Raw genomic sequence first — 21,329 nt, 5'->3', positions numbered from 1 at the left:
TAATGCACTCTGAAGGACACAAGTATATTCATGTAGATCCCATTAAAAGCTCCAGAACCAGCACATACTAATTCCTGCTAGGACTGAGCCAGTTTTTAACCAATCTAAGACTTTGGGGCACTATAATATGAATATAGCCCTGGTTTTGCAAAGCAGGCCAGCATTGATCATTGTGTCACTTTGTTTTTCAGATACTTAGTGCATTAAAATGTTGAGGAGAATGATTAAATTGAATTTGTCAGTAATCCTCAGGAAGGGTTGTTTGGGAAAAGATGGACTGAATTTGCTAAAATTTTGGGGGGGGGGGGGGTGTTGAGCTGGATATCAATTGTTCAGTGGGCCACTGGGTCACAAAGTAGAGAGAATGTTATTGTTGTCATCTGCAGCCTTCAAAATTCTTTGTTTTTTGGTTACAAGTAAATGAGTTTGAATATTTTTGACCTGGTACTTTTTTATTGCCATCTGCTCCTTTTTATCTTAGGGCTGTACTGTGTGGCTGAAAGCCTCTCCCATAATGCTCACCTTTCTCTCCAAAACAGCCCATCTCTATTCACTCCCCCTTTTCATTGAGGTAAGGATATTCTGTTTGAAAGGGAAAACCTACATTTGAGATGTAGAAACACGGAAGACAGAGCATGGTGGTCTTCAGTCCAGAAAGTTTTATTTCACTAATTAGAAATACCTGTAAAAGTAGAATTTTGATTATGTGCAATTGTGAGGTTAATCAGGGTTCACTATGTATCTGAAGTGATAGGTGACTTTTGGCAGACCACCATTTTTTCTCACTTCAGCTCTGATCCAACATTCTCTGAGAGCAATGGACAGCTTCAGTGATGATTAGCCTAGGCTTCAGAGGTCTGACTATGACTCTCATTCAGCTGCATGCCTTTAAGTGGTTGAACAAAGTGAGTGAGTGAGTACCTGGATTTCCTTATGCACAGCACAGACAACAGCTGTTTCTGCCTGGAAAGGCCACGTGTTTGATTCTGAGTGACAACTGTTTTCTTCAGCTTTTGAAAACAGATCCACACAAAGGCTTTCTGAAAGGAAGTTGAATAGCATTTGCAATAACTGATAATGACACTCACATAGCAACATTCTTAAACTTTTGAATGCTTGCTTCTTCTTTGGTAATTTCTCCAAGAAGTCTGAAAAATTAAAGAACATCTCAGTAATTTCCCAGGAGAAACTCTAGTAAATGGCCATAGATATTTTTTTTTCTCAGCCAATACCTCATGATAGCTTTATATCTAGTGAGGGTTTTATTTATACTGAGCTAGAGGCCATCATAGTCTATAGTGCATAATTCAGCCTGACCCTATCATGTTTTCCCAGAAGTGTATTATTCACATTCTTACAAGGGATGGATTGAAGGTTCAAAAAGGTTAAATAAATAGTTCAGTTAAAGCCAAGACTATGTTGTGCTTTATACTCAGGGGAATATTATATATATTTATTAGAAGAATTTTATTGAACTTTTTTTTTGCCTTCTTTGCTAATACTTTGGTAGAAGAGTTCTTCATTGCTGCAACAGCTTTGAATCAAGTGGCTGCATTAACCCATGCTGAGGCCACTCTGAAATAAACCAGTCACTGCCCTATCCTCTGTACCATCGTTGAACACTGGCTTGAATGGATGGCTGCAGTGAAAAGAAGATGAATTGCTGTGTCAAAGGTCTTCAAGGATTGGCTTCTTAGCTTGTTGTCTGTCTAAAGGATTTGGGTTGTTTGCACTGGTGCAATGCAAATTCTTGTCTGCATACCAGGCAAATATGGAAGGTGGAGACAAAAAGTGCAGTGAAATTTCTTGGGGACACATATATTTTAGCCACGAAAGCTTAAGGGCAAATAATGCACTAGAAGGGCTCTGTGGCTATAAGCTTTTCTATGTTTTCTGGCTATTAGCTATTATAAAAGCTACTACTGTACTCAGAAAACTTGTCTCGCTTAGGAGCACAAAGATGCTGGCACAGAAGAGCTGTGCTTTCATGTGTATTCAATATAGTTGGATTGTTACGTTTGATCTTTAATTTTGGGTCTTCAGTGCATCTTTTTAGTTACACTAAGTTAGTGACACACATTTCATTTTATCTTAATTTTTCCCTTTTAGAAGTGTCATAAATGATACAGTCCTGTGTTAGAATGATCTGTTTATATGTATGGTTTATGTAACACTACTATAAAATTGTTATTTGCACCTTACTGTGCAAGCTGCATAGCCTCACATTCAGAAGTCGGTAATGGGGCAGTCACAGTATCACAGTATCACCAAGGTTGGAAGAGACCTCAAAGTCATTTTAGTAGATCCACATGTGGCAATACTATGCTCCCACCCCTCATGGTCTTCTAATGTAATTAACTGATACAGCAGCAAAATGATATTTTGAGCACTTTACCTCCAGTATTTCCCTCCTACTGCAGTTCCATTCATGCTTGAGTTCTAAATTCCTTGAAGAAATTTGTAAGTCAACAGAGTATTTTATTACCTTGAATGATACATTTTATGTGATTCAAGGATTGTGTAGCTTGAAAAAAATCTGGATTTTCCTCTCTTGTTTATTATCATGTTCAGAATGAGTCACAAGTATTGTCAATGAATAACATATATAACAAGAATGAACTGGCATCAGCTTTCAAGAACATTTCAATTGCCTCTTTTGATTAGCCTCAACAGGGAATATTTGCTTGTGTGTTTTTTGAGCTTGTCTGCCATGAATTGAATGGGATGTGAATTCATCTCTGTGAGCATGCATATTTAACAGTGAAAAACAGTCCTTCCCTAGATATTATACAACATGATAGAACAATTTGGCAATGTAATATAGGCACCTGTAGAAATATAAGTAGTGCCTTATTCTGGATGATTCAGGTGTGATTAAAATGAAAGCAATAAGATGAAGGGAAGAAACAGGGGATGGGGGATGGGTATTCTTAAGGCCAGGAGCCTCTCATAAGCAGACATGCTTGGCTTGTTTAGACAGAATTTATAAGTCATGAGAGTTTTCTTTAAAAACAAGCTGTACTGTGTAATCCACCATTTCTATTAACACACCTAAAATAAATCACTCATCAGAAGTCTGTGGAAATAGTGATTTCTAATTAGTTGGCACTGTAAGAATATCCAGCAAGTTTCTTTCTCTAGGTATTCATTAGATGCCAGGCAAGAGCTCGTACTCCAAACTAAATAACTGAACCATCTTCCCTTTGTGGACAGAAATAATTAGGCATACAGTGGGACATTAGGAATCAAGACAAAAGAACACACAGTACCACCTTTTGCTGGTGCTTCTACTTGGCTTTGTTCTGCAGTCATCTTCTGCTGCCTCTTCAAGTCTCATTTCTCAGAAACTCTCTCTTCAATCCTGCTACTTCATCAAATGGAAATGGAGGGGGAAAAAACAACTACTGTCCCAAATTTAGGCAGATGGAAGTTTTGGTTATCTAATGGATCTAGTTTACCGCAACAGACTGAAGGAAACCTGAGCCCACTACATGATGGAGACATTAGATATGATAGTGATTTCTCTGGTGTCAGAATGCTGACTGTGAAGTACCCCTTTCAGATAATTATGCATATCAGATAACCCAAATTTAGGTTGATTTTTACTTTTGGAATTGCTATTATGAGAACTGGGCCTTGATATATTTTCCACCAAAACAATGACTGAATTCTTGTTCACTTCAGAATGAAAACAGTCTGACCACAGATACTCTAGTGTTTACTTTTATTGTTTTGGAGATATGTTTCTTATTAGAAAGTGTTTGCTTTTGCTTTTGTTAATAATATTTATGGAGACAAAGGGACTGGAAGGGTAGTTAATAATTGGCAGAAGTTGTTAGTTTTCAAAATGAAACACAAAATTCTTAGATTTAATTAGTGGAAAGAAGAATAGCAGAGAAATAGGGAGACACAGGCTAGATAAGCAGCTCTGGTAGTTGAGTATAGCTGTAGCAAATCAAGTGAGATATTCTAGTTGACTGGAAATCTGGCCCATAGAATCTAAAAGTATCCAGCATCGTACCTGTTCACCTCATCAGCCGCCATGAGTAAGCTGTAAAAGTGAAGAATTGTGGCCAAAGAGCATAAAGGAGCACAGTGTATGTGCAAGCAAGAAGTAAAGCAGGTGCAAAGGACAGATAAACAAAATCCTATCCCCATTCAGGTCCGAGGGTTTTTCTATAAATCAGTATACACCGCTTGTAAAAGAGCGGAGACAGAAAAACCCAACAGCATTTCTTAAGAGCCTCGTTTGTTCTGCTCCATTGATGAGCTCCACAGAGCTTATGTGTTGAGAAGGCTCTTCCAAATGCATTTCCCAAAGCAAATGTTATTGATCCCAGTCCGTAAGGGTGAGTATCTCATCGCTGCTTAAGAAACTTTATTCTTTGCATCATTTCTTAGTGAAACAGGCAATGGGAATTTAAAGCAAATAGACCATATCCTTGTTGAATGAGTATCTTCCAGTGGAATCCTCTAAAATACAGGAGGCTTAGGTGGCTTCACAGCTTTGGAAAATTTTTCTAGTTTAATAAGAAAAATTCCAGCATTCCATGAACTGTAAAACTATGGCAGAGGAATAGAAGAGAAAGCATCTCTAAAGTTGCCCACTGCCTGGCTTTTCACATTATTGTTGGCACTGCATCAGCACTGTGCTACATGGGGAACACAGACATTTATATCCCATCAGAGCATACTCTCTCAGGAATATCCTGACCTAAGCACAGGAATTAGTTTCACTGGCAATCTGAAATCTCCCCAGTGACATAGTTTGATTGTGTCTCTGGCTTGTGTTTGCATTCCAGAACAAGAAATGTTTCTTCTAAAGGATCAAGGGTGGTTTGTGAAGCCAGAGCTATTTCAGTCTCTCCATTCCTCTTCCTTCTTAGCAGATACTGTAACTGGAGAAAGAAGCAACTACTGTAGTATTTCAAAGTCAGATTGTATTAGACATCATAAAGAAGAAAAAAAAAAGAATGGGAACAGGAAAGAAAGATACAAGATGTGGGAAAATCCCAACTATTGAACCAGAGCCAGCGTAAACCAGTGTAGCTGTGCTGCACACAGGAAAATTCGGGATGTTGTGCTGATTTACACTACCTGAGAATCTGGCATCCAACTCACTTGTGAAAGAAAATGTACAGTGAAATTTAAAAACCACCAAGTAGTTCATCTTGGTGCTTATTGCCCCTCCAGTGGAGCAGAAAATGACACTTCCATTTTAACAGTTTATGGCTTTTTCTAGGGAAGGAAAAAAAAAAAAGTAGAAAATGTGCAGCCAAAACCCAAACAAAGCAGCTAAATTGCAGGGTTTCAGTCTCTTCTAGTGATGCATTTATGGAAAACAATTTTTTGTTTTACTGGTCATGGAAAATTAATCATATGTTTGATGATTTGTATCCTGCTGTTGACTTCCCTTCAATTTTGGCTCCGTATTATTTCATTTCAGTGTCATTTCTAAAAGGAAGATAATGAACTTCCCACATACATATCCAGGTCTTTTATCGGTGTTTTTTAATGACTGTTTGGTAGTCTGCTACAAGCCTTTCAAACTCACCTGCTATCTGTTGTCTGTACTATAGTATCAGTCAGGGTTGGAAGCAACCACAAGGATCATCTAGCTCCAACCCCCCTGCCATGGGCAGGGACACCCCACACTAGATCAGGCTGGCCAGAGCTTCATCCAGCCTGGTCTTAAACAGCTCCAGGAACGGGGGGCCTCAACCACCTCCCTGGACAATCCATTCCAGGGCTTCACCACTCTCATGGTGAAGAACTTCCTCCTCAATATATTTATTTTATATATGTGTGTATACACACACACACACACACATATATATACAGACTTTTATGTATATACATATGAGAAGTACTTTGGCACTGATTAAGGATGGGATCAGTAGGTTTTTTTCACAGAAGACATTCTAACCCTCCATGTCATATAAAGGAGTTATGTTTTCATTTGTGGAAGATGGATGTGATGGAAAGTTAAGAATTTAGTGAAAGAACTCCAGTTCTCTCCAGTTGCTTCTATATAGTGATCCAAAACTTATAAAAAAGACTATTTTAGTCTCTTAAGGCCATAGATTTTTTTTCTATGGGAGTCTGAGCATGACTACTTGAAATTCTCTCAGCAGTTTCCAAAATGTGGTATAACTAGAAAAGCCCTTCAAATTCTTAGAGGCCCATATAGATGGAATTGCCATTCCTTGCGACTTGTCTGGCTTTGGCTCTGCCCTACATGCCAGATAATCTAGACAGCAATCATGATTTTCACCCCTCATTTTCCAAAAGCCAGTTAGGTCTTTTCCTAATCTGTTCTATGTGTTTATTCATTGTTATCATACTGAGTAGTTCACTACCTTCAATTCAGTGGAATGGGTTGAGGAAATGTTGTTATCTCCCACTCTATGATAGAAGAATGAAGGTAATGAGAGTAAAAGACTTGAACAAATTTGTCAAGATAGTTTCAACAACATCATACAAGACATTGAGACAATTGCTGAATGCAGGACATCGAGCTTAATCCCCACGATTTCTAACTGCAATGGGCTAGCAAAGGCAGATAATAAAATGTCTTCCATACAACAAGAGGAATCCTGAACTTGCTGTCAGTGGAGCACTGACTGGAGTAGGAAAACTGTAAATGTGCATGCAACTGTTTTCCAGTGGCTTGTGATTGACTATGTTGGGGGGAAAAAATGGTGTGTGTCAGTCAAATGTTCTATCAAATGTTAGGCAGATGGAACAGGATGTTCTCTACATTGGTGTGCATTTGGGGGTGGGGGTGGTGTTTGGTTGGTTGGGTTTTAGCAGAATTAGGGTAAAAACTTACCTCAAGTTAAAAAGCAATTGGGAGGAGGAGGGGACATATGTGGAGAACATGTCCTGGTCTTGTATTCATGGTTTCTTCTCCTTTCTTTTTCAGTGAGTATGTTTTTGAACACATTAACCCCCAAGTTCTATGTTGCCCTGACAGGCACTTCCTCATTAATCTCGGGACTTATTTTGGTAAGTACTAGATATAGTAATACTACTTTACAACTTTATTGCATTATGCAGAAAGGAATTTCAGGATTTATTCACCTTAATAGCTGTCTTTTTTTGTTTGCTTGGTTTGGTGGTTGGTTGGTTGTTTTTTTCAACTTAACTGCAGTCCATATAATCCGTATTTTGTTACTTGTACTTCTTTTTCTGTGGGAACACACAATAAAAAGAAAAAGAAAAGGTTTCAGTAATATGTATCTTTGAAGAAAAAAATGTCTTGAAGGACAATGTGCCCCACTTAGAACCCTATAGTAATTCCTAGTAAGTGTTTGCAGCTTAAGTGTTTCCATCAACAAGTACTATGGAACTAAAAAGGCCAGTGAAAAAGAGCAGGAACAGTGGTACCAACTATCTCAAGTTGGCAAGCAGAGTATTCGCAATCAACCCAGTTCTGGTGCCAAGATTCCAAGGGATAATTATTTCAGATGTTCCCTTTAAAAATCTTTCTCAATACATATCAACCTACTCGCTTAAAGGTTTGAAGAGTGTTTTTAACCATTTAAAATCCCTTCCTCCCATATGTAATTCCTGAGGGCTTCACAATACAAACCGATGCAGTAGAGTGAATCATGATACCATCACAGTGCAGGAGTACAAAGCAGAGCATTTGCTCTGGATTTTACTCACTGTCTTCATAGAAGCAAATGGAGGTAAAAAGTCTAAGAATCTGCGTTACATACTCAGGATATTATGCTTATACTGAGCTGTTGTGTTACCTCACTGCTGAAAGCCATCTTTCTACATAGGATAGGATAGGATAATTTCATAGAATCAATAAGGTTGGAAGAGACCTCAAAGATCATCAAGTCCAACCTGTCACCCAAGATCTCATGACTACTATACCATGGCACCAAGTGTTACGTCCAGTCCCCTCTTGAACACCTCCAGGGATGGTCAGTTGGAAGGGACCTACAATGATTATCTAGTCCAACGGCCCGATCACTTCAGGACTGACCAAAAGTTTAAAAATGTCAGTAAGGGTGTTGTCCAGATGCCTCTTAAACATTGACAGGCTTGGTCCATTGACCAGCTCTCTAGGAAGCCTGTTCCAGTGTTTGACCACCTTCTCAGTAAAGAAATATTTCCTAATATACAGCATAAACTTCTCCTGGTGCAGCTTTGAACCATTCCTATGCCTCCTATCACTGGATACCACAGAGAAGAGATCAGCACCTCCCTCTCTCTGCTTCCCCTCCTCAGGGTACAGTTCTTCATTTTAGTCTTGTTTGTTCAATCTGGTTTAGGTCCTTGCATAAAAACAAGTTGTACACTTTTAAAATCCACTGGATACAAGCTGCAGACCCTCCCTCACCATACCAAACTAGACATGTAACTGGGAGACCAATGAGACCAATTTTAGGAGTGTAGCTGCTGTAGTGGTAAGCAGAAAGTGATAGACATGGCTAGGGGCTGGTTCACATCACCTCAGATATATAGACCTCAGAGAAACCTGAAAGCTACTAGAATCCTATCTAAACTGTATCAGTTTGATGCATGAAACCCACACCTCTCATTTCCCCATTGCCTGTACCTGATGTATCCTTGACTCCTGAATGCCTGTGAGGCTTGTTGCTTTGATGAGTTCAGGTATAGAGTATCAGGTGCCCTGCTGCTGTGCCTTTCTCTGGGGTTTCCTTGTAGCAGATGGTAATCACTTAGTGCCTGCTCCTTGGGCATTCATCATCCCTGTATGGATTGAGCCCCAAAGCACAGAACAGAGCTCCATTGATATCAGCAGATCTTTCAGAAGATGAACAGAAGCCAGACCTGTAAGATTTGGATTCAGTTCAGCACAATTCACTCTAATGCATGGGAGGAAAATACTGAATGTTACATTCAGTACTGTCACTCAGAAAGAGGAAACATCCAAAAGGCCAGGCCCCACTGCCAATGTAAAAAGGAGTGAGTGAAATAACGTGGGTTCCACAGCCACATTTGCATATTTGTAGTTGGAGAGTGAAGACAGCAGGAGGAGGTGGAAAGAAAAAGACAATTTTTGCCCTGTGGAAATTATACCTTACAGAACAAAACAGGAACAAATCCTTAAACAGAGACTAAGTAATCTGCAACTAAATTCTGTGTATAGCATGATTGCAGATCTTGGTACATTTTGTACTGTGGTCATGAGGGCAACTTCTGAAGAATGAGCTCAGCAGGAGACTTGTAAGCAAGAAATTTGCAAGTGTTGTACTTTGATGGAAGGTACAAGAAGGAAGTGGCAAGGAGTATTTAAGTCTGTGCTATGCAGAAGAGGGGAAAGGGCACCTAACAGAAGTCTTCCAAGAAGAGATTATTAGACTGAGTGAGTCTAAATTCACTAAATGCTGTATGACAGAGTCCATTATGAACAAACAGGGAGGCAACAGAGGTGTAGACATTAACTGAAAGAAGATAGAAAGCCTTTTTTGAGGACTTTCACTACTGCTATCAGTAGTTGTTTGCTATTCATGTGCCACCATCCTAAATGTGCAAAAGATATATAGGCCAGACAGGTACTCTAGACCCTAGACTGGTGTCAGTGCTGAGGAATAGGTGGTCCGTAAATTGGATGATGGAAAAGGAGCTCAGCAGAAATGGTCACTGAAAGAAGAAACTGCAAGTTGAACAGTCCATGCATCAGGAAATACAGCAAAGTAAGTTATAGTGAGGTAGTGCTAGCCAGTTGCTAGTCCAGTTGTGCTTCAGATTAATTATTTCTTAATATTATTGCTGTTTACCAATGGCCCTGCTACATGCTGAGCTGCCTGCATTACCACCTGCTTACCTGTGGCACTACACAGTGTCTGCAGTTCTAAAGGATTCTTTGTCCTGCTATGGTATTAACTGAAATTCTTCTATAAAATAAACATTGTGTTGTCAAATCTACATCTCTGGGTATTTTTCAGGCTAGATGTACTAATATTCCTTGGATTTTTCCACCATATGGTCTGGCAGATTTCTTTCCATTATCAGTTGGCTGCAATTCCTAATCAGGAGAAATGACAGCACTGCAGGTTATGAAATGATGGAAAATTCCATCATTTCAGTAGTGTGGTAACCGATGGGAAAGTGAATGCTTTTCCTCTTTCGTGTTTGGGTCCTGAAATGATGACTCTGCAGAGTTCAGCTTTGGTCAATTGCATATGTGACCTCTTTGCAAAACACTACTCTCCCATCTTATTTTGTTTCTTCTTTTGCTTTCATTCTTTAGGTAAAATTTTGGCCTTGCAGTAGGCAATGTGATTTAAATGAATAAAGGATTTCAGAGCTATTTTTCTTTTTTGGATAGCTTAGAACCATGCAGAAAATACTTTTCTATCTCAAGCATTTTTAATTATTACTTGACTACAGCACATAGTTTAAAATGAACAATTTATCATATATTTAACTAATCCCTGCACTACTTTTAGGCATCAAAAATAGGAACCAAATTAAGTCCCAAACTGCATTAACAATACTGTGTTGGAAACTTGGTTCCACTGCAGTTACTTTTAATCCAGTAAAAACAAAGGGTTCTCTCTCACAGAATACAATAAGCTGTATTGTATTCAGTGTCTGAGAGGCTAAGGCTTTCCACAGGTAGGGTAATAAAACTGTCATGAAACACAACTGACATCCAGTGAATGCTGTGAACTAGAACCATGTAAATGCCACTGAAATGTCTAAATAAGGCCATATATTTACCATACAGTTATCACCAGAGTGAAAGTTGGTTAACAAATGCAGGTGGCATTTGCATTGCAAACTGATTGAGTCTCAGTTCTAACAAACCAGAGGCTGAAGTGAACCCCAGTCTTGAATCTCCACCAAGAATGCTTTCTACTTCAGAGTTTGGAACAGCAGTAAGAGTTTTCTGTTACATGTTGAGAAACATTTTGTAATGAACCAGGTCTTTCAGAGATAAGAATTAGAAATTCAGTCTACAGAGGTGTAGAGCATGAGGCTGAGTCTACGCACTGGCTAGCATTCAGTGGCTGGGCTGTCTGTTCCTAAGTATGTGTACAGTATGTGAGAGTCATGGCCTTTTGTAGGCAGTGGTGCTAGTACAGGAAGTCTGAGAGAGGACCTGAATAACCCAGAAGGGACCTGTCTTGTTTTCTGTAGATATTAATTGTTCTTCTGCTTGTTTCATTACCTTTGTGTAGTCTGCTCCTTAGGGGTAGAAAGGTGACCGACTTCTGAGTGTTGCCACGAACTCCAGGGAAGTCTGACAATTGTGCAGGGACAATATTTGGCAGCTGAAAAGCAGCATGTGGTAATTGTTCAAAAGTTTCTGCTCTGCTTAGCAGAGGCTGACAGGTCAGGGAGGGCAGAATCCTTGTAGGAAGTTCCTGAGAAACTGGAAACACTTGACAAGGAGCAGATGAGAGAGGAAGAGTCTGTAGGAAGGCAGGCTTTAATAACCCAGCCCACAGACAAGACAAAGGTATCATAAGCAGCTGGACCCTACCCAGTGCTGAGACAAGCATTATGCTTACTCCAGGCAATATATTCTCATCTTTCCCATTCCTGTATTTTCAGAGGTGCATGAAGTGTAAGTGAATAGCTATTTATTTTGAATAAGCTGCTTGTTAGCACTGCATGTATTTTCTCATGCTGACTTGAGATATGACAAATAGGAGTTTGGTAACCATGAACAGAGTCAAAGAGGATGCCAAACAGGTGCATTTTGTCCAGAAGGAATTGGTCTGCATGATCTTGAAGACTGTTGTTAAGGACACTGGGAGCATGGTCAGAAGCATACTGTTTACTAGGCCCAAGCTGGGCAGGATTGGAGCATAACTGCCTGAGTCACTGGATAAATAAAACAGACCAAGGGCTTTCTTTGTTGGAAGGCAAGTAGCACTGTGTAGTCACCTCCAGATGGATAAACACTCTTGGCATCTCAAAACAGGATGGTCTTTTCCATACAGTCTACTGGAAACAGCCCCTGGGCTATGATAATCCTCAAACATGTCCAGTCACTGCCTGAGAGCGCTGGCACAGGCCTGGTAGTGTGCTAGCAAACAGCACATAGTCATAGCCAAACCTGTGCTGTGGTCTTATTTTATTTATCAAATAGGCTTAACAACAGAATCAAGTTCTGTTGTCCTTATCCTGTTCCTCAGGAGAGTAAGATCGATTTAAATCCATTAGATCAGTTGTTACTACCCCTCATATTCAAAGAGTACTCCAAATCTTACTCCTCTGAGACCTGGTAGTCTCATTATAAGGCTGAAAGAGAACTCTGAGCTGTTGAAGTTGCCAGCAAACAAAATCCTTTAGTGCTTCTGTTGCTGACTCAATACACATCCACTAAAAGAGGACTAGAGAGAGCATTTGCTATAAGAGAGAATGTCTGTCTCAGATGTGATAAACAGGAAAGCATAATTCAAACTGCTGATAGACATCACTACTTGGATCGGTAAGAACCACCATCAAAAGCATCCCTTGTGAACTGATGCATTTATGATGGAGTATCAGTTCTGGAAAAACCAGGCAGGAAGATCAGATATCCAAGTGATGCAGAATAGATTTGTTGCTACACAGAAAAGTAAAATGATCTGGGATTGTCTGTATGTGAGAGCGGAGATAAGAGGATGACAGTAATGTTTTCATTGTACAGGGGAATAGAAGTACCTGCACAAAGAAGCAAAAGCAAAAAAGAAAGTCCAAAGCAAGTATCTGAAATGCATTAAGAAGATTTATGAGTGACTAACCAGCTGTTACTTAACCCAGATATCTTTGTCACCTACAAGTTGTTTTTTTCATAGCTATGAATTTCTAGAAATCATCAATAAGGGTTTTATAAAACCAAATAGTCTTACACTAAGCATTACCCACAGCAGATTAGAAAAAAAATAATTTCACTTCAAAAAATAAACACACAAAGCTGGAAATGTTCAGAACAGGGTTTTAACTTGGACTTTGTGAATATAATAGTTTCAAACATCCAGAGAAGGGCCACGAGGATGATCAGAGGGCTGGAGCCTATGAGGACAGACTGAGACAGTTGGGGTTGTTCAGTTTGGAGAAGTCTCCAAGGAGACCTTATTATGGCCTTCCAATATCTGAAGGGGAGCTACCAGAAAGCTGGTGAGGGACTTTTTAGGGTATTGGGTAGTGATAGGACTAGGGAAAATGGATCAAAGCTAGGTGAGGGGAGATTTAGATTAGATGTGAGGAAGAAGTTCTTCACCATAAGGGTGGTGAGACACTGAACTGTTTGCCCCAACCCTGGATGTTTTTAAGGCCAGGCTGAATGTGGCTCCAGGCAACCTGATCTAGTGGAGGGTGACCCCGCCCATGGCAGGGAGTTGAAACCAGATGATCCTTGGAGTCCCTTTCAACCCTGTCAATTATGTGATCCTGTGATCCCTTGAGGGTTTGACTCTGCTCTGATTTGAAAGCACAGGCACCAACTGGAAAAATCCCAGAGAAGTTTGCCACTGCTGGAAGGGGAGGGTAAGGATCAGATCCCCTCCTGCTGTATGTATATAACAGAAATGAGTTGGCCTTTTCTTTCAGAAGTGGTGCAGAAATTATCCTTCTCTTTAATTTCATCTCTGATCCAAATCTCTTTCAATGGGCAATTAATTTTCATAGTCAGCTATTATTCTGCCAGGTGATCTCTCATCTGCTGAACTGTCAAAAGCTTGTTGACTTCACATTGTGTTCAGTCTGGCTGGTGCAGACAGAAATCAAATTTGATTTATAGGGATCAAGTTTCAAAATAGCTGACAGTGTCTGAGCGAGGTGCAAAAATTCTGCAAAGAGAAATTAGTGTTTTGACTTTGGGACTGAATTACAGATTACCTTCTCAGACACCCTGAACAAATCACTTCATGCAAAGACTTATTAGGATGATGATTTATGGCTTTAATTTCGAAGAGACTGGATGCACTGAGATCTGGCTGATGTATCCCAGCACTGGATTGACTCAACATCGCAAATGTTTTTCAAAACTGCCTTAATTTAAGAGCTTCAATGCCATTTTGAAAAGTAATTTATGTAAATCTAGGGAGACAGACTTACAGATACATCCCATTTTAGCAAGTTCCTCTCATTCAGCTGAGCTATAGTAGTGACCACATATATATACTTTTTTTTCTTCTTTTTGCTTGTACCTTCAGTTTGACTGAAATTCAGTGTGACAGTTTTCCAGCTGGTACATACTTGTGCAGCACAAGTGGGCTAAAGCATGCTCTTGTGCTGTTTGTGCTCTTGTGCTGTTTGTGCTCTTGTGCTGCTCACTCTCCCTCTCTGGGTCTTACTGACTTTTTATCTAAAGCTGATTATGACTGAAATAATGAGCAGAAATTTATCAGCACTTTTCTTTGTTCTCTCTTAAGAAAAGTATGATGCTGGTTAGATATGGTCTGTACCTGCCATGAGTTTTGAGCAGCCAGTCTGGCAGCTGTACTTCAGTCTGACCGACTTAGAGACATAGTCTTTCTGAGTGCCCCTTGCTTCAGTACAAGACTATAATCCTTGATTCCTAACAACCACTGCCTCTAAGGCCTTAGGCAGGTAGAAATGTGGCTCATGTGCCTTGGTTTGATCAGGCTTCAAAGTTTCCAAAGATAAAGCAGAAACAGATGCTCACAGCAGATATGTGACTATCTCATGGCACAGCCTTTCTCCATGGTCTGCCACATGCTGCCTGTTTAGGTTATGATGATCTCTTAGATCATAAGACTTAAATGTTAAACCCTTCAGAAAATGTTATGTGCCTAAGAGCTGGAGAATAGCTAAACCCAAGGCTAATTTACCTGTGCCAGTTCCCTGCCCACCATCTCCAGCATTTGGAGGCAGTAGAGTGTGCCTGGGGAAGTGTATCAGCAGTGTGGAGCAAGCATTCAGTAATATTCCTCAGTGTTCTGTCCCTGGCTCCTGGGATTCCCACCTGGGCACTGCTGCAAGCAGACGCCAGTGGAATGAGCCCAGTGACAAACAAGCTGCAGAGCCCATGTAAGGAGGACTCTACAGGCCAGGCTGTTTGGTGATTTGCCTGGGACATAGAGTTCACAAGGATCTGGATATGTTTAAGTTCTGGTTTCTCTGTGACCATCTGTTTATCTTCCCATGTGCTTGTGACCTTTATGTGTTCACATAGCACTTCTGTCTTCTCCTCATCAGACTGCTCTATTCTTCCTTGTTGATACCTCCTCAAGAGACATTAGATTGTTTTAGGGACCTAGTGATTCTGAGCCTGCCATGCACTCTTGTTTGGATTTGTCTCAAATAGCCACCAGCTATTCTACTGCATTCCAGCACAGCTAGGGTCAACTTCCTCCATATGAATGCTCTAGATTCTTTAAAAACACAGCTGAACTTTGAGGAAGCCCCAGTGCAGAATTCATTGGAGCATGTTTTGGAGAGGAACATTTTCTTACTAACACCAGAAGGTTTATCTTCTTTTTTTTTCCCCTTATGGAATGGTTTAAAGAGGAGGAAAGGGGAATATAACTTGTCTAGAGACAATCCCATGGAGACAGAATTCAGTTCAGTTATGTAAAGAGCTCAACAGAACTTAAAAATACTGTGGTGGGGATTGTGGGAAAGTGTGGACCCCAGACTGAACCTATCTGCAGCAGGCAGACTTTAAAGAGGCTTTCCAGAGCTAGCTGGCTACTGGCTGGCCCACCAGAACCTGCTCGACAGCACGCCGATGGTGTCAAAGATGTGAATACAGTTCTTTCAGTTTGTGCCTAGTTGTAGTTAAGAATTAATAAATAGCCTTTTCTATTGCAGAGATTCTGTAATAGCATTCAGCACTGGCATAAAACATGGGAGACACCAAGTAATATAGAAATGGCAAGATCATTCATTCACAATTTGTAGTGTAATCAATATTGCAAAGTATTGCCAAATTATTCAAAACACCTTTGATTTGCCCCTCTATTCCCCACCCCCACTGTTATATACATGTTTGGGTGATGATTCAAGTGTAGCTGCAAAATGCATTCATTGTACATACTAAATGTGTGTGCCTGTACAATTTTTACAGTCTAACCCTTTTCACTATTCCTCACTTTCCCCTGACTGCAGAGGGAGCTGGGGGGAGAGAAGGTCAGAGTGGATTATGGCATCCCATTTATGTGGCTGATGTCAGACAGGATAGACCTGAGCTCCTGTTTTTTCCAGAGGTCAGTTTAAAGGAATAATAGAATTGTAGAATGGTTTGAGTTGGAAGGGACCTTTAAAGATCGAACAGTTCCAATCCCCCTGCCATAGGCAGGGACACCTTCCAGCAGATCAGGTTGCTCGAAGCTCCATCCAACACAGCCTTGAATGCTTCCTGGGATGGAGCATCCACAAGCTCCCTGGGCAACGTGAACCCTCGTGGTGGAGAAGTTCTTTCTCATATCTAATCTAATCATCCCTCTTTCAGTTTGAGACTGTTACTCCTAGTCCTTTGCTCCTAGCAATTTTAAATGCCTTTGAAAGATAAAATTTTACATATGGTTCCTTGGACTTTAAAAAAAAAAAAAAAAAAGGTGCTGATAAGATTGAGATTTTTCACCTCGTGCAAACTAGGTTTTCATGCAATTTCCCGAATTCTGCACAAACTTGGATCAAATTTAAAGTCTCGGTATGCCACGGGGAGGTCGGCTGCGGGCCTCGGTGCCCCTCGGGCAGGGCGGACGCAGCCAGGTGCGTCCCTCGGGATGCGAGGGGTGGGAGGCGGGGATCCGTGAGGCGGCAGAGTCCGCCTGCGTGCGCCTCTTGTCTTTTGCGGTGCCCCGGGCGCGGCGCCGAGGGCCGCGGGAGCCGCTGGCGGCCGCGCGCTGACGGGGCGCTCTCCTGTGTTGCAGATCTTCGAGTGGTGGTACTTCCGCAAGTACGGCACCTCCTTCATCGAGCAGGTCTCGGTGAGCCACCTGCGCCCCCTGCTGGGCGGGGTGGACAACAGCGCGCCCAGCGCCGCCAGCGCCGCCAACGGAGACGCGGACTCCAGCCGTCAGAGCGTCTCAGGTGAGGGGCGGCGGGCGGCGGACGGAGCGTACCATTCACTCCTCCGCCGATTCTCCCTCGGCTTTCTAGGCGGCGTAAAGCTGAAACCTTGCTTCCTAAGGTTACTGTTCCCTAGGTCACTCACTGCTGGGAGAAATGTCCTTCGTATACCCGAGGAGGGACATGATGGGCTGTTGCTGCTGGCAACCAGTCGGGCAGTTGTTGAGCTGTGGAACTGGGTGCACCCTAACCCTCCTGCCCTGAAACACCCTGCATTTGCCTCAAGGGTGCCATGCTCCATATATGCCCAGGCATCTCATGGCAGTGGAAGCTAGGCATGCCTTGAGCAGCCCGCCACAGGTCTGTGGCACAGCTATGGTTTCATACTGAGCCATGAGACCAGAGAAGGCTTCCTGTAAAACTTGTTTTGTTGTCAAATAAAAGGCAGAGCTGCTTCGTTAATTGCTCTAATTACATCGTTCCAAATTCATGCAGTGCTTATTGCTCAGGCTAAGCTGCCAATTCATCTATTTCTCCCTTGTTCTGAAAGCCCTGCTAAATTGCACATGTTTTTCTGCAATATCATTTATAAAGACAGACAGTAATTTTTTTCTTTTTTTTTTTGAATCAACGTAAAAAGAAAATTAAGGAATCAGAAAGATGTTGGGAATGCCCATCTGCTTTTTCATCACTTTGTCTTTTAGACAGTGTCAGTAGTATGTAAATGAAATTGAATTTCACTTTAGTAAATGGAAGAACAGTGGCTTTTAATAGCTTAAAGGGCTTGTTCTATTCCTGACACTGCTACTAATTTGATTTGTGACTTTGAGCAAGTCATAACACAGTCAGGTTTTAAAGAAAGGCCTCCAGTTTAAAGTGCCTGATTTCATGCATTTGGGGGTTGATTTTGGTGAGCTTCCAGGCATTCACAGCCCCTATGGGTTTCAGTGCAAAGAGTGGGTGCTGCAAATGAGGCTGATAGTGTCTGACTCTAAGCCATTCAAGTTTTTAAGGTTGACCTTGATACTCTGGGACGTCTTTTCTAGAACATGAGATTATTCTGAATGAAAAGGCAACCTTTTCAGTTTACCATGCATCAACACTGGGATTTTGCTTTCACTGCCCGACATGTTTTCCAATGTAGATGTGTGATTATGGGTACAGTATTGAAATAGATAACCTTTACCTTCAGAACAGTCAGGAGAAGGGTTGTTGTGCTGAGACCACAGTATCAGCAGATACTAAGACAAAAGGAACAAAAGGCACATCCTATTTAACTATCCAGACAGATGTCAAAATACCCCCAGGACAGGGGATGGTAATAAAACCTTTTCTTCATCTCCCCTTTTTGTACCTCAGTTCCATCCTTCCCTGCTATAGTGCTGAAGTATTGCATACTTCAGACAAAATATAGCCATTTAAATATGATGAGCAAAAAGAATGGTGTGACTGTGATCAAGTAGTTGTTGCCTCATGTTGTTAGTTGCAAATAGAGTAAGCCAAGCCACTGACTTATACCCCTGGAACTGAGAAGGCTGGTGTTGATTTAATATTTACCATGGTTCAAAAGTCACATTACGCAAAACCTTTCTGACTGAAGCTTCTCAAACAGTCATGCCCTCTGGCTGCACACAGAATGGCTGAATGTCAACTGAGCACTTCTGCTGAGTAAACCAGTGGAGCTTTCTAATATTAGCTACCTGCTGAAGTGGCTAGTTGAGACATGCAGGCGTATAATCGATGTACTTTTCCCAAACATCTTCCTGTTCCCATGTCCCCATTTTGTGAACATGTTTAGGTGACATAGGCAGCAAGTTGAGGGGCCACTTCCTATACCACATGACTAGTTTTGTGTAGCTGCAGATGCCATGTTACTGCAAATAGTGGATGTAAAATGTTTTCTCTCCATGCCACTTTGGAATAATACTCAGAAATAGAGCTATGTCCATGAGAAAATAGAAGAACTTGATTTGCTTTGATTTCTGTATTGTTCTTACTCTTTCCAATCTAGGTGATTCTGTGACTCTGCTTTTATCTATTTCTTGAATGGAACAGGCATATATAACCAGTGTTTGATAAAGTAGGGTATATAACCTGCTGATTCAGCATCCCACCAGAAAACTGTTGCTGTGATCTCTTTAGAAACAATATCACAAAATCTCATAGGGAAAAACGTGCTGTTGGAATTTGGGTGGTGGAAATGCAGCTGGTGAAATGCTGCTACTGATGAGTTTTTGCAGAGCACCACATGAGGGGCCATCCAGTAGCAGAGATCTGTGATGGAACGACAAGATGCTTCTCAGTGAGCCTTTGTGCAAATACTGGGTTTAATTCTGGTTTCATCTTCACTGAGGTGAATTGTCTGTGTTAAAATGAGGAGAGAAAGTCTAGCATTTAAATTAAAGGAAGGAAAGCCAGAAGCAAGACCTCATCTTTTCACAGCTACAGAATTTTTTCTTTTTAATTTCTTTTTAAATTCTGTTCTGAAGTACACTGTGGTGGATTTTCTCATCTCTTCCTATCTGTAATGGGAAGAATTTTCAAGTTTCTCCACCCTGGGAGAAGTGTCAGAAATACTTTTATTGTTCCCAAACCTTTGCAATGCTTTTCTTTGCAGCATTTCTCTGCCAATCGACTTCAGCATCCTTTGTTAACCCTGGGATGCTTATAACTTAAGTAGGGTCAGCAGATGTTGCCATGGATTATTTTACTTCTTGAGCTAAGGAAGAATTAAATTAGGCAGCTGTAGCTGAGATTCTCAATCATTTACAGTATGAAGTGGACAGTGAAGTTTTTCTGTAGAAATAAGCCCACAAGGACTGAGTTAATTGCTGTGTTTCAGTGCAGCAACCCAGTGTGATCTGTCTTCAGTTCTGCACTATGATAAATGTGAGTCCTGGCACTAATTAGTGTTACCTTTTCATCTGGCACTTGGAGCTTTGTTTGTGGTTATTTGTCTGGAATGATGATATTTGTAGATACTAATTTATGATTAAATTATTACTGAAATAGGGAAGAACAGTCTGGTTACCTGCATATCTGTGCTCTTGATTATTTTTTTTGTTTTAGATTTTTGATTTACACTTACAAAAGTAAAGGTCATTTGATAAAACTCATTAGGAGGTAACTGGTGTTTCTGATAAACCTCAAGAACCATTGTAATGTGGGAGAATTTAATTATTGTGTATTTCTGTTTATGGCAGAGTGCAAAGTCTGGCGAAATCCTTTAAATCTGTTCAGAGGAGCTGAATATAATCGGTAAGTGCTGCATTGTTCCAGTTTCAGGCATAGTACTCAGTTAAAGACCTTAACTGTACTTTTCCATTGATCTCACTCAAGAGATGGAAAAAACAAAACCATCTGTGGACATGTGCTAATGCCAGTCATTTTTCTGTCATTTGCGAAATCTTTCTGAATGAAAAGGAATTTGGATTCATGCTTATGCACGTCTTATCTCTGCCATTTATTGTGACCTTATAAAAGAATGGAAGAACTTAAGTGCAGTGTTCCTGGTATTGCTAATACAGTAATTCCAGTCAAGTAAGTAATAGCAAAAAACCTAATGAATTATATCTAGGTTTCATGTAGTCTTGATGTTTGAGTATGTGTGTTACTGATTTCCAGTGTTCACTTCCCAGTATTGGGGTTGGACCCAAGGATCTCCTGAGGTCCCTTCCAACCTCTACTGTACTGTGATACTGTGATATCCTCATTAATTTACATGCAGCTCCTGTTGCTCCATCACAGTTCAGTGAAATGCAGTGTATGTTGGTTAAGAGATCGGCTGGGTGAACTTAGTAGGCTGTGCCCACCTCTAAGGTCTAGAGTTCTTTTCTAGATTAATTTTGCAGAATGTGACCTCATTACCAAAATGTCTCTTTGTTGGCATGTTTGCAGGTACACGTGGGTAACAGGGAGAGAACCCTTGACTTACTACGATATGAATCTTTCGGCACAGGACCATCAGACATTCTTTACATGTGACACCGATCATTTACGGCCTGCAGATGCTAGTAAGAGACCTTGTGGACAACAAATTTTACTAATAGGCTAATGATTGCTTTAAGCTGATGAAGAATCATGCAGTCAGACATTAGTTCTCTAAGGTAGATAAGGAATGGCAGAAGTCTGGTTATGCCTGGAAAGCAGTTGCAGTTGGATTCACAGTATTCTAGGTCTGAACAAGTATCTGTGCAGGTATAAGATATCTAATTTGTGTCACTATTTTGTTCTACTGTCTTGCTAAAGTTATTCAGGATACTGTTTGCAACTCTAAGGGCTTGGCTTTTCCTCCTGTTTCTTGTGGCTTCAAACATGTATAACTTAATTTGCCTTTAGCTGCTGTGTAGTATGTTGAGTTATATTATTTG

At 40.8% G+C, this 21,329-nt stretch overlaps 1 protein-coding gene across 1 annotated transcript in view; it reads left to right on the top strand.

Moving 5' to 3' along the window:
* Positions 1–21,329, top strand: part of ST7 (suppression of tumorigenicity 7) — a 153,784-nt gene that overhangs the window by 66,587 nt on the left and 65,868 nt on the right. The window contains exons 2-5 of the mRNA XM_054177998.1: positions 6,926–7,008; positions 16,821–16,980; positions 20,163–20,217; positions 20,857–20,972. Coding sequence (XP_054033973.1) covers positions 6,926–7,008; positions 16,821–16,980; positions 20,163–20,217; positions 20,857–20,972 — 414 coding nt within the window. The remainder of the gene's footprint in view (positions 1–6,925; positions 7,009–16,820; positions 16,981–20,162; positions 20,218–20,856; positions 20,973–21,329) is intronic.

The sequence above is a fragment of the Dryobates pubescens genome, chromosome Z, assembly GCF_014839835.1.
Source record: "Dryobates pubescens isolate bDryPub1 chromosome Z, bDryPub1.pri, whole genome shotgun sequence".
NCBI classification, from domain to species: domain Eukaryota; kingdom Metazoa; phylum Chordata; class Aves; order Piciformes; family Picidae; genus Dryobates; species Dryobates pubescens.
This window is presented reverse-complemented; position numbering and strand designations above follow the sequence as displayed.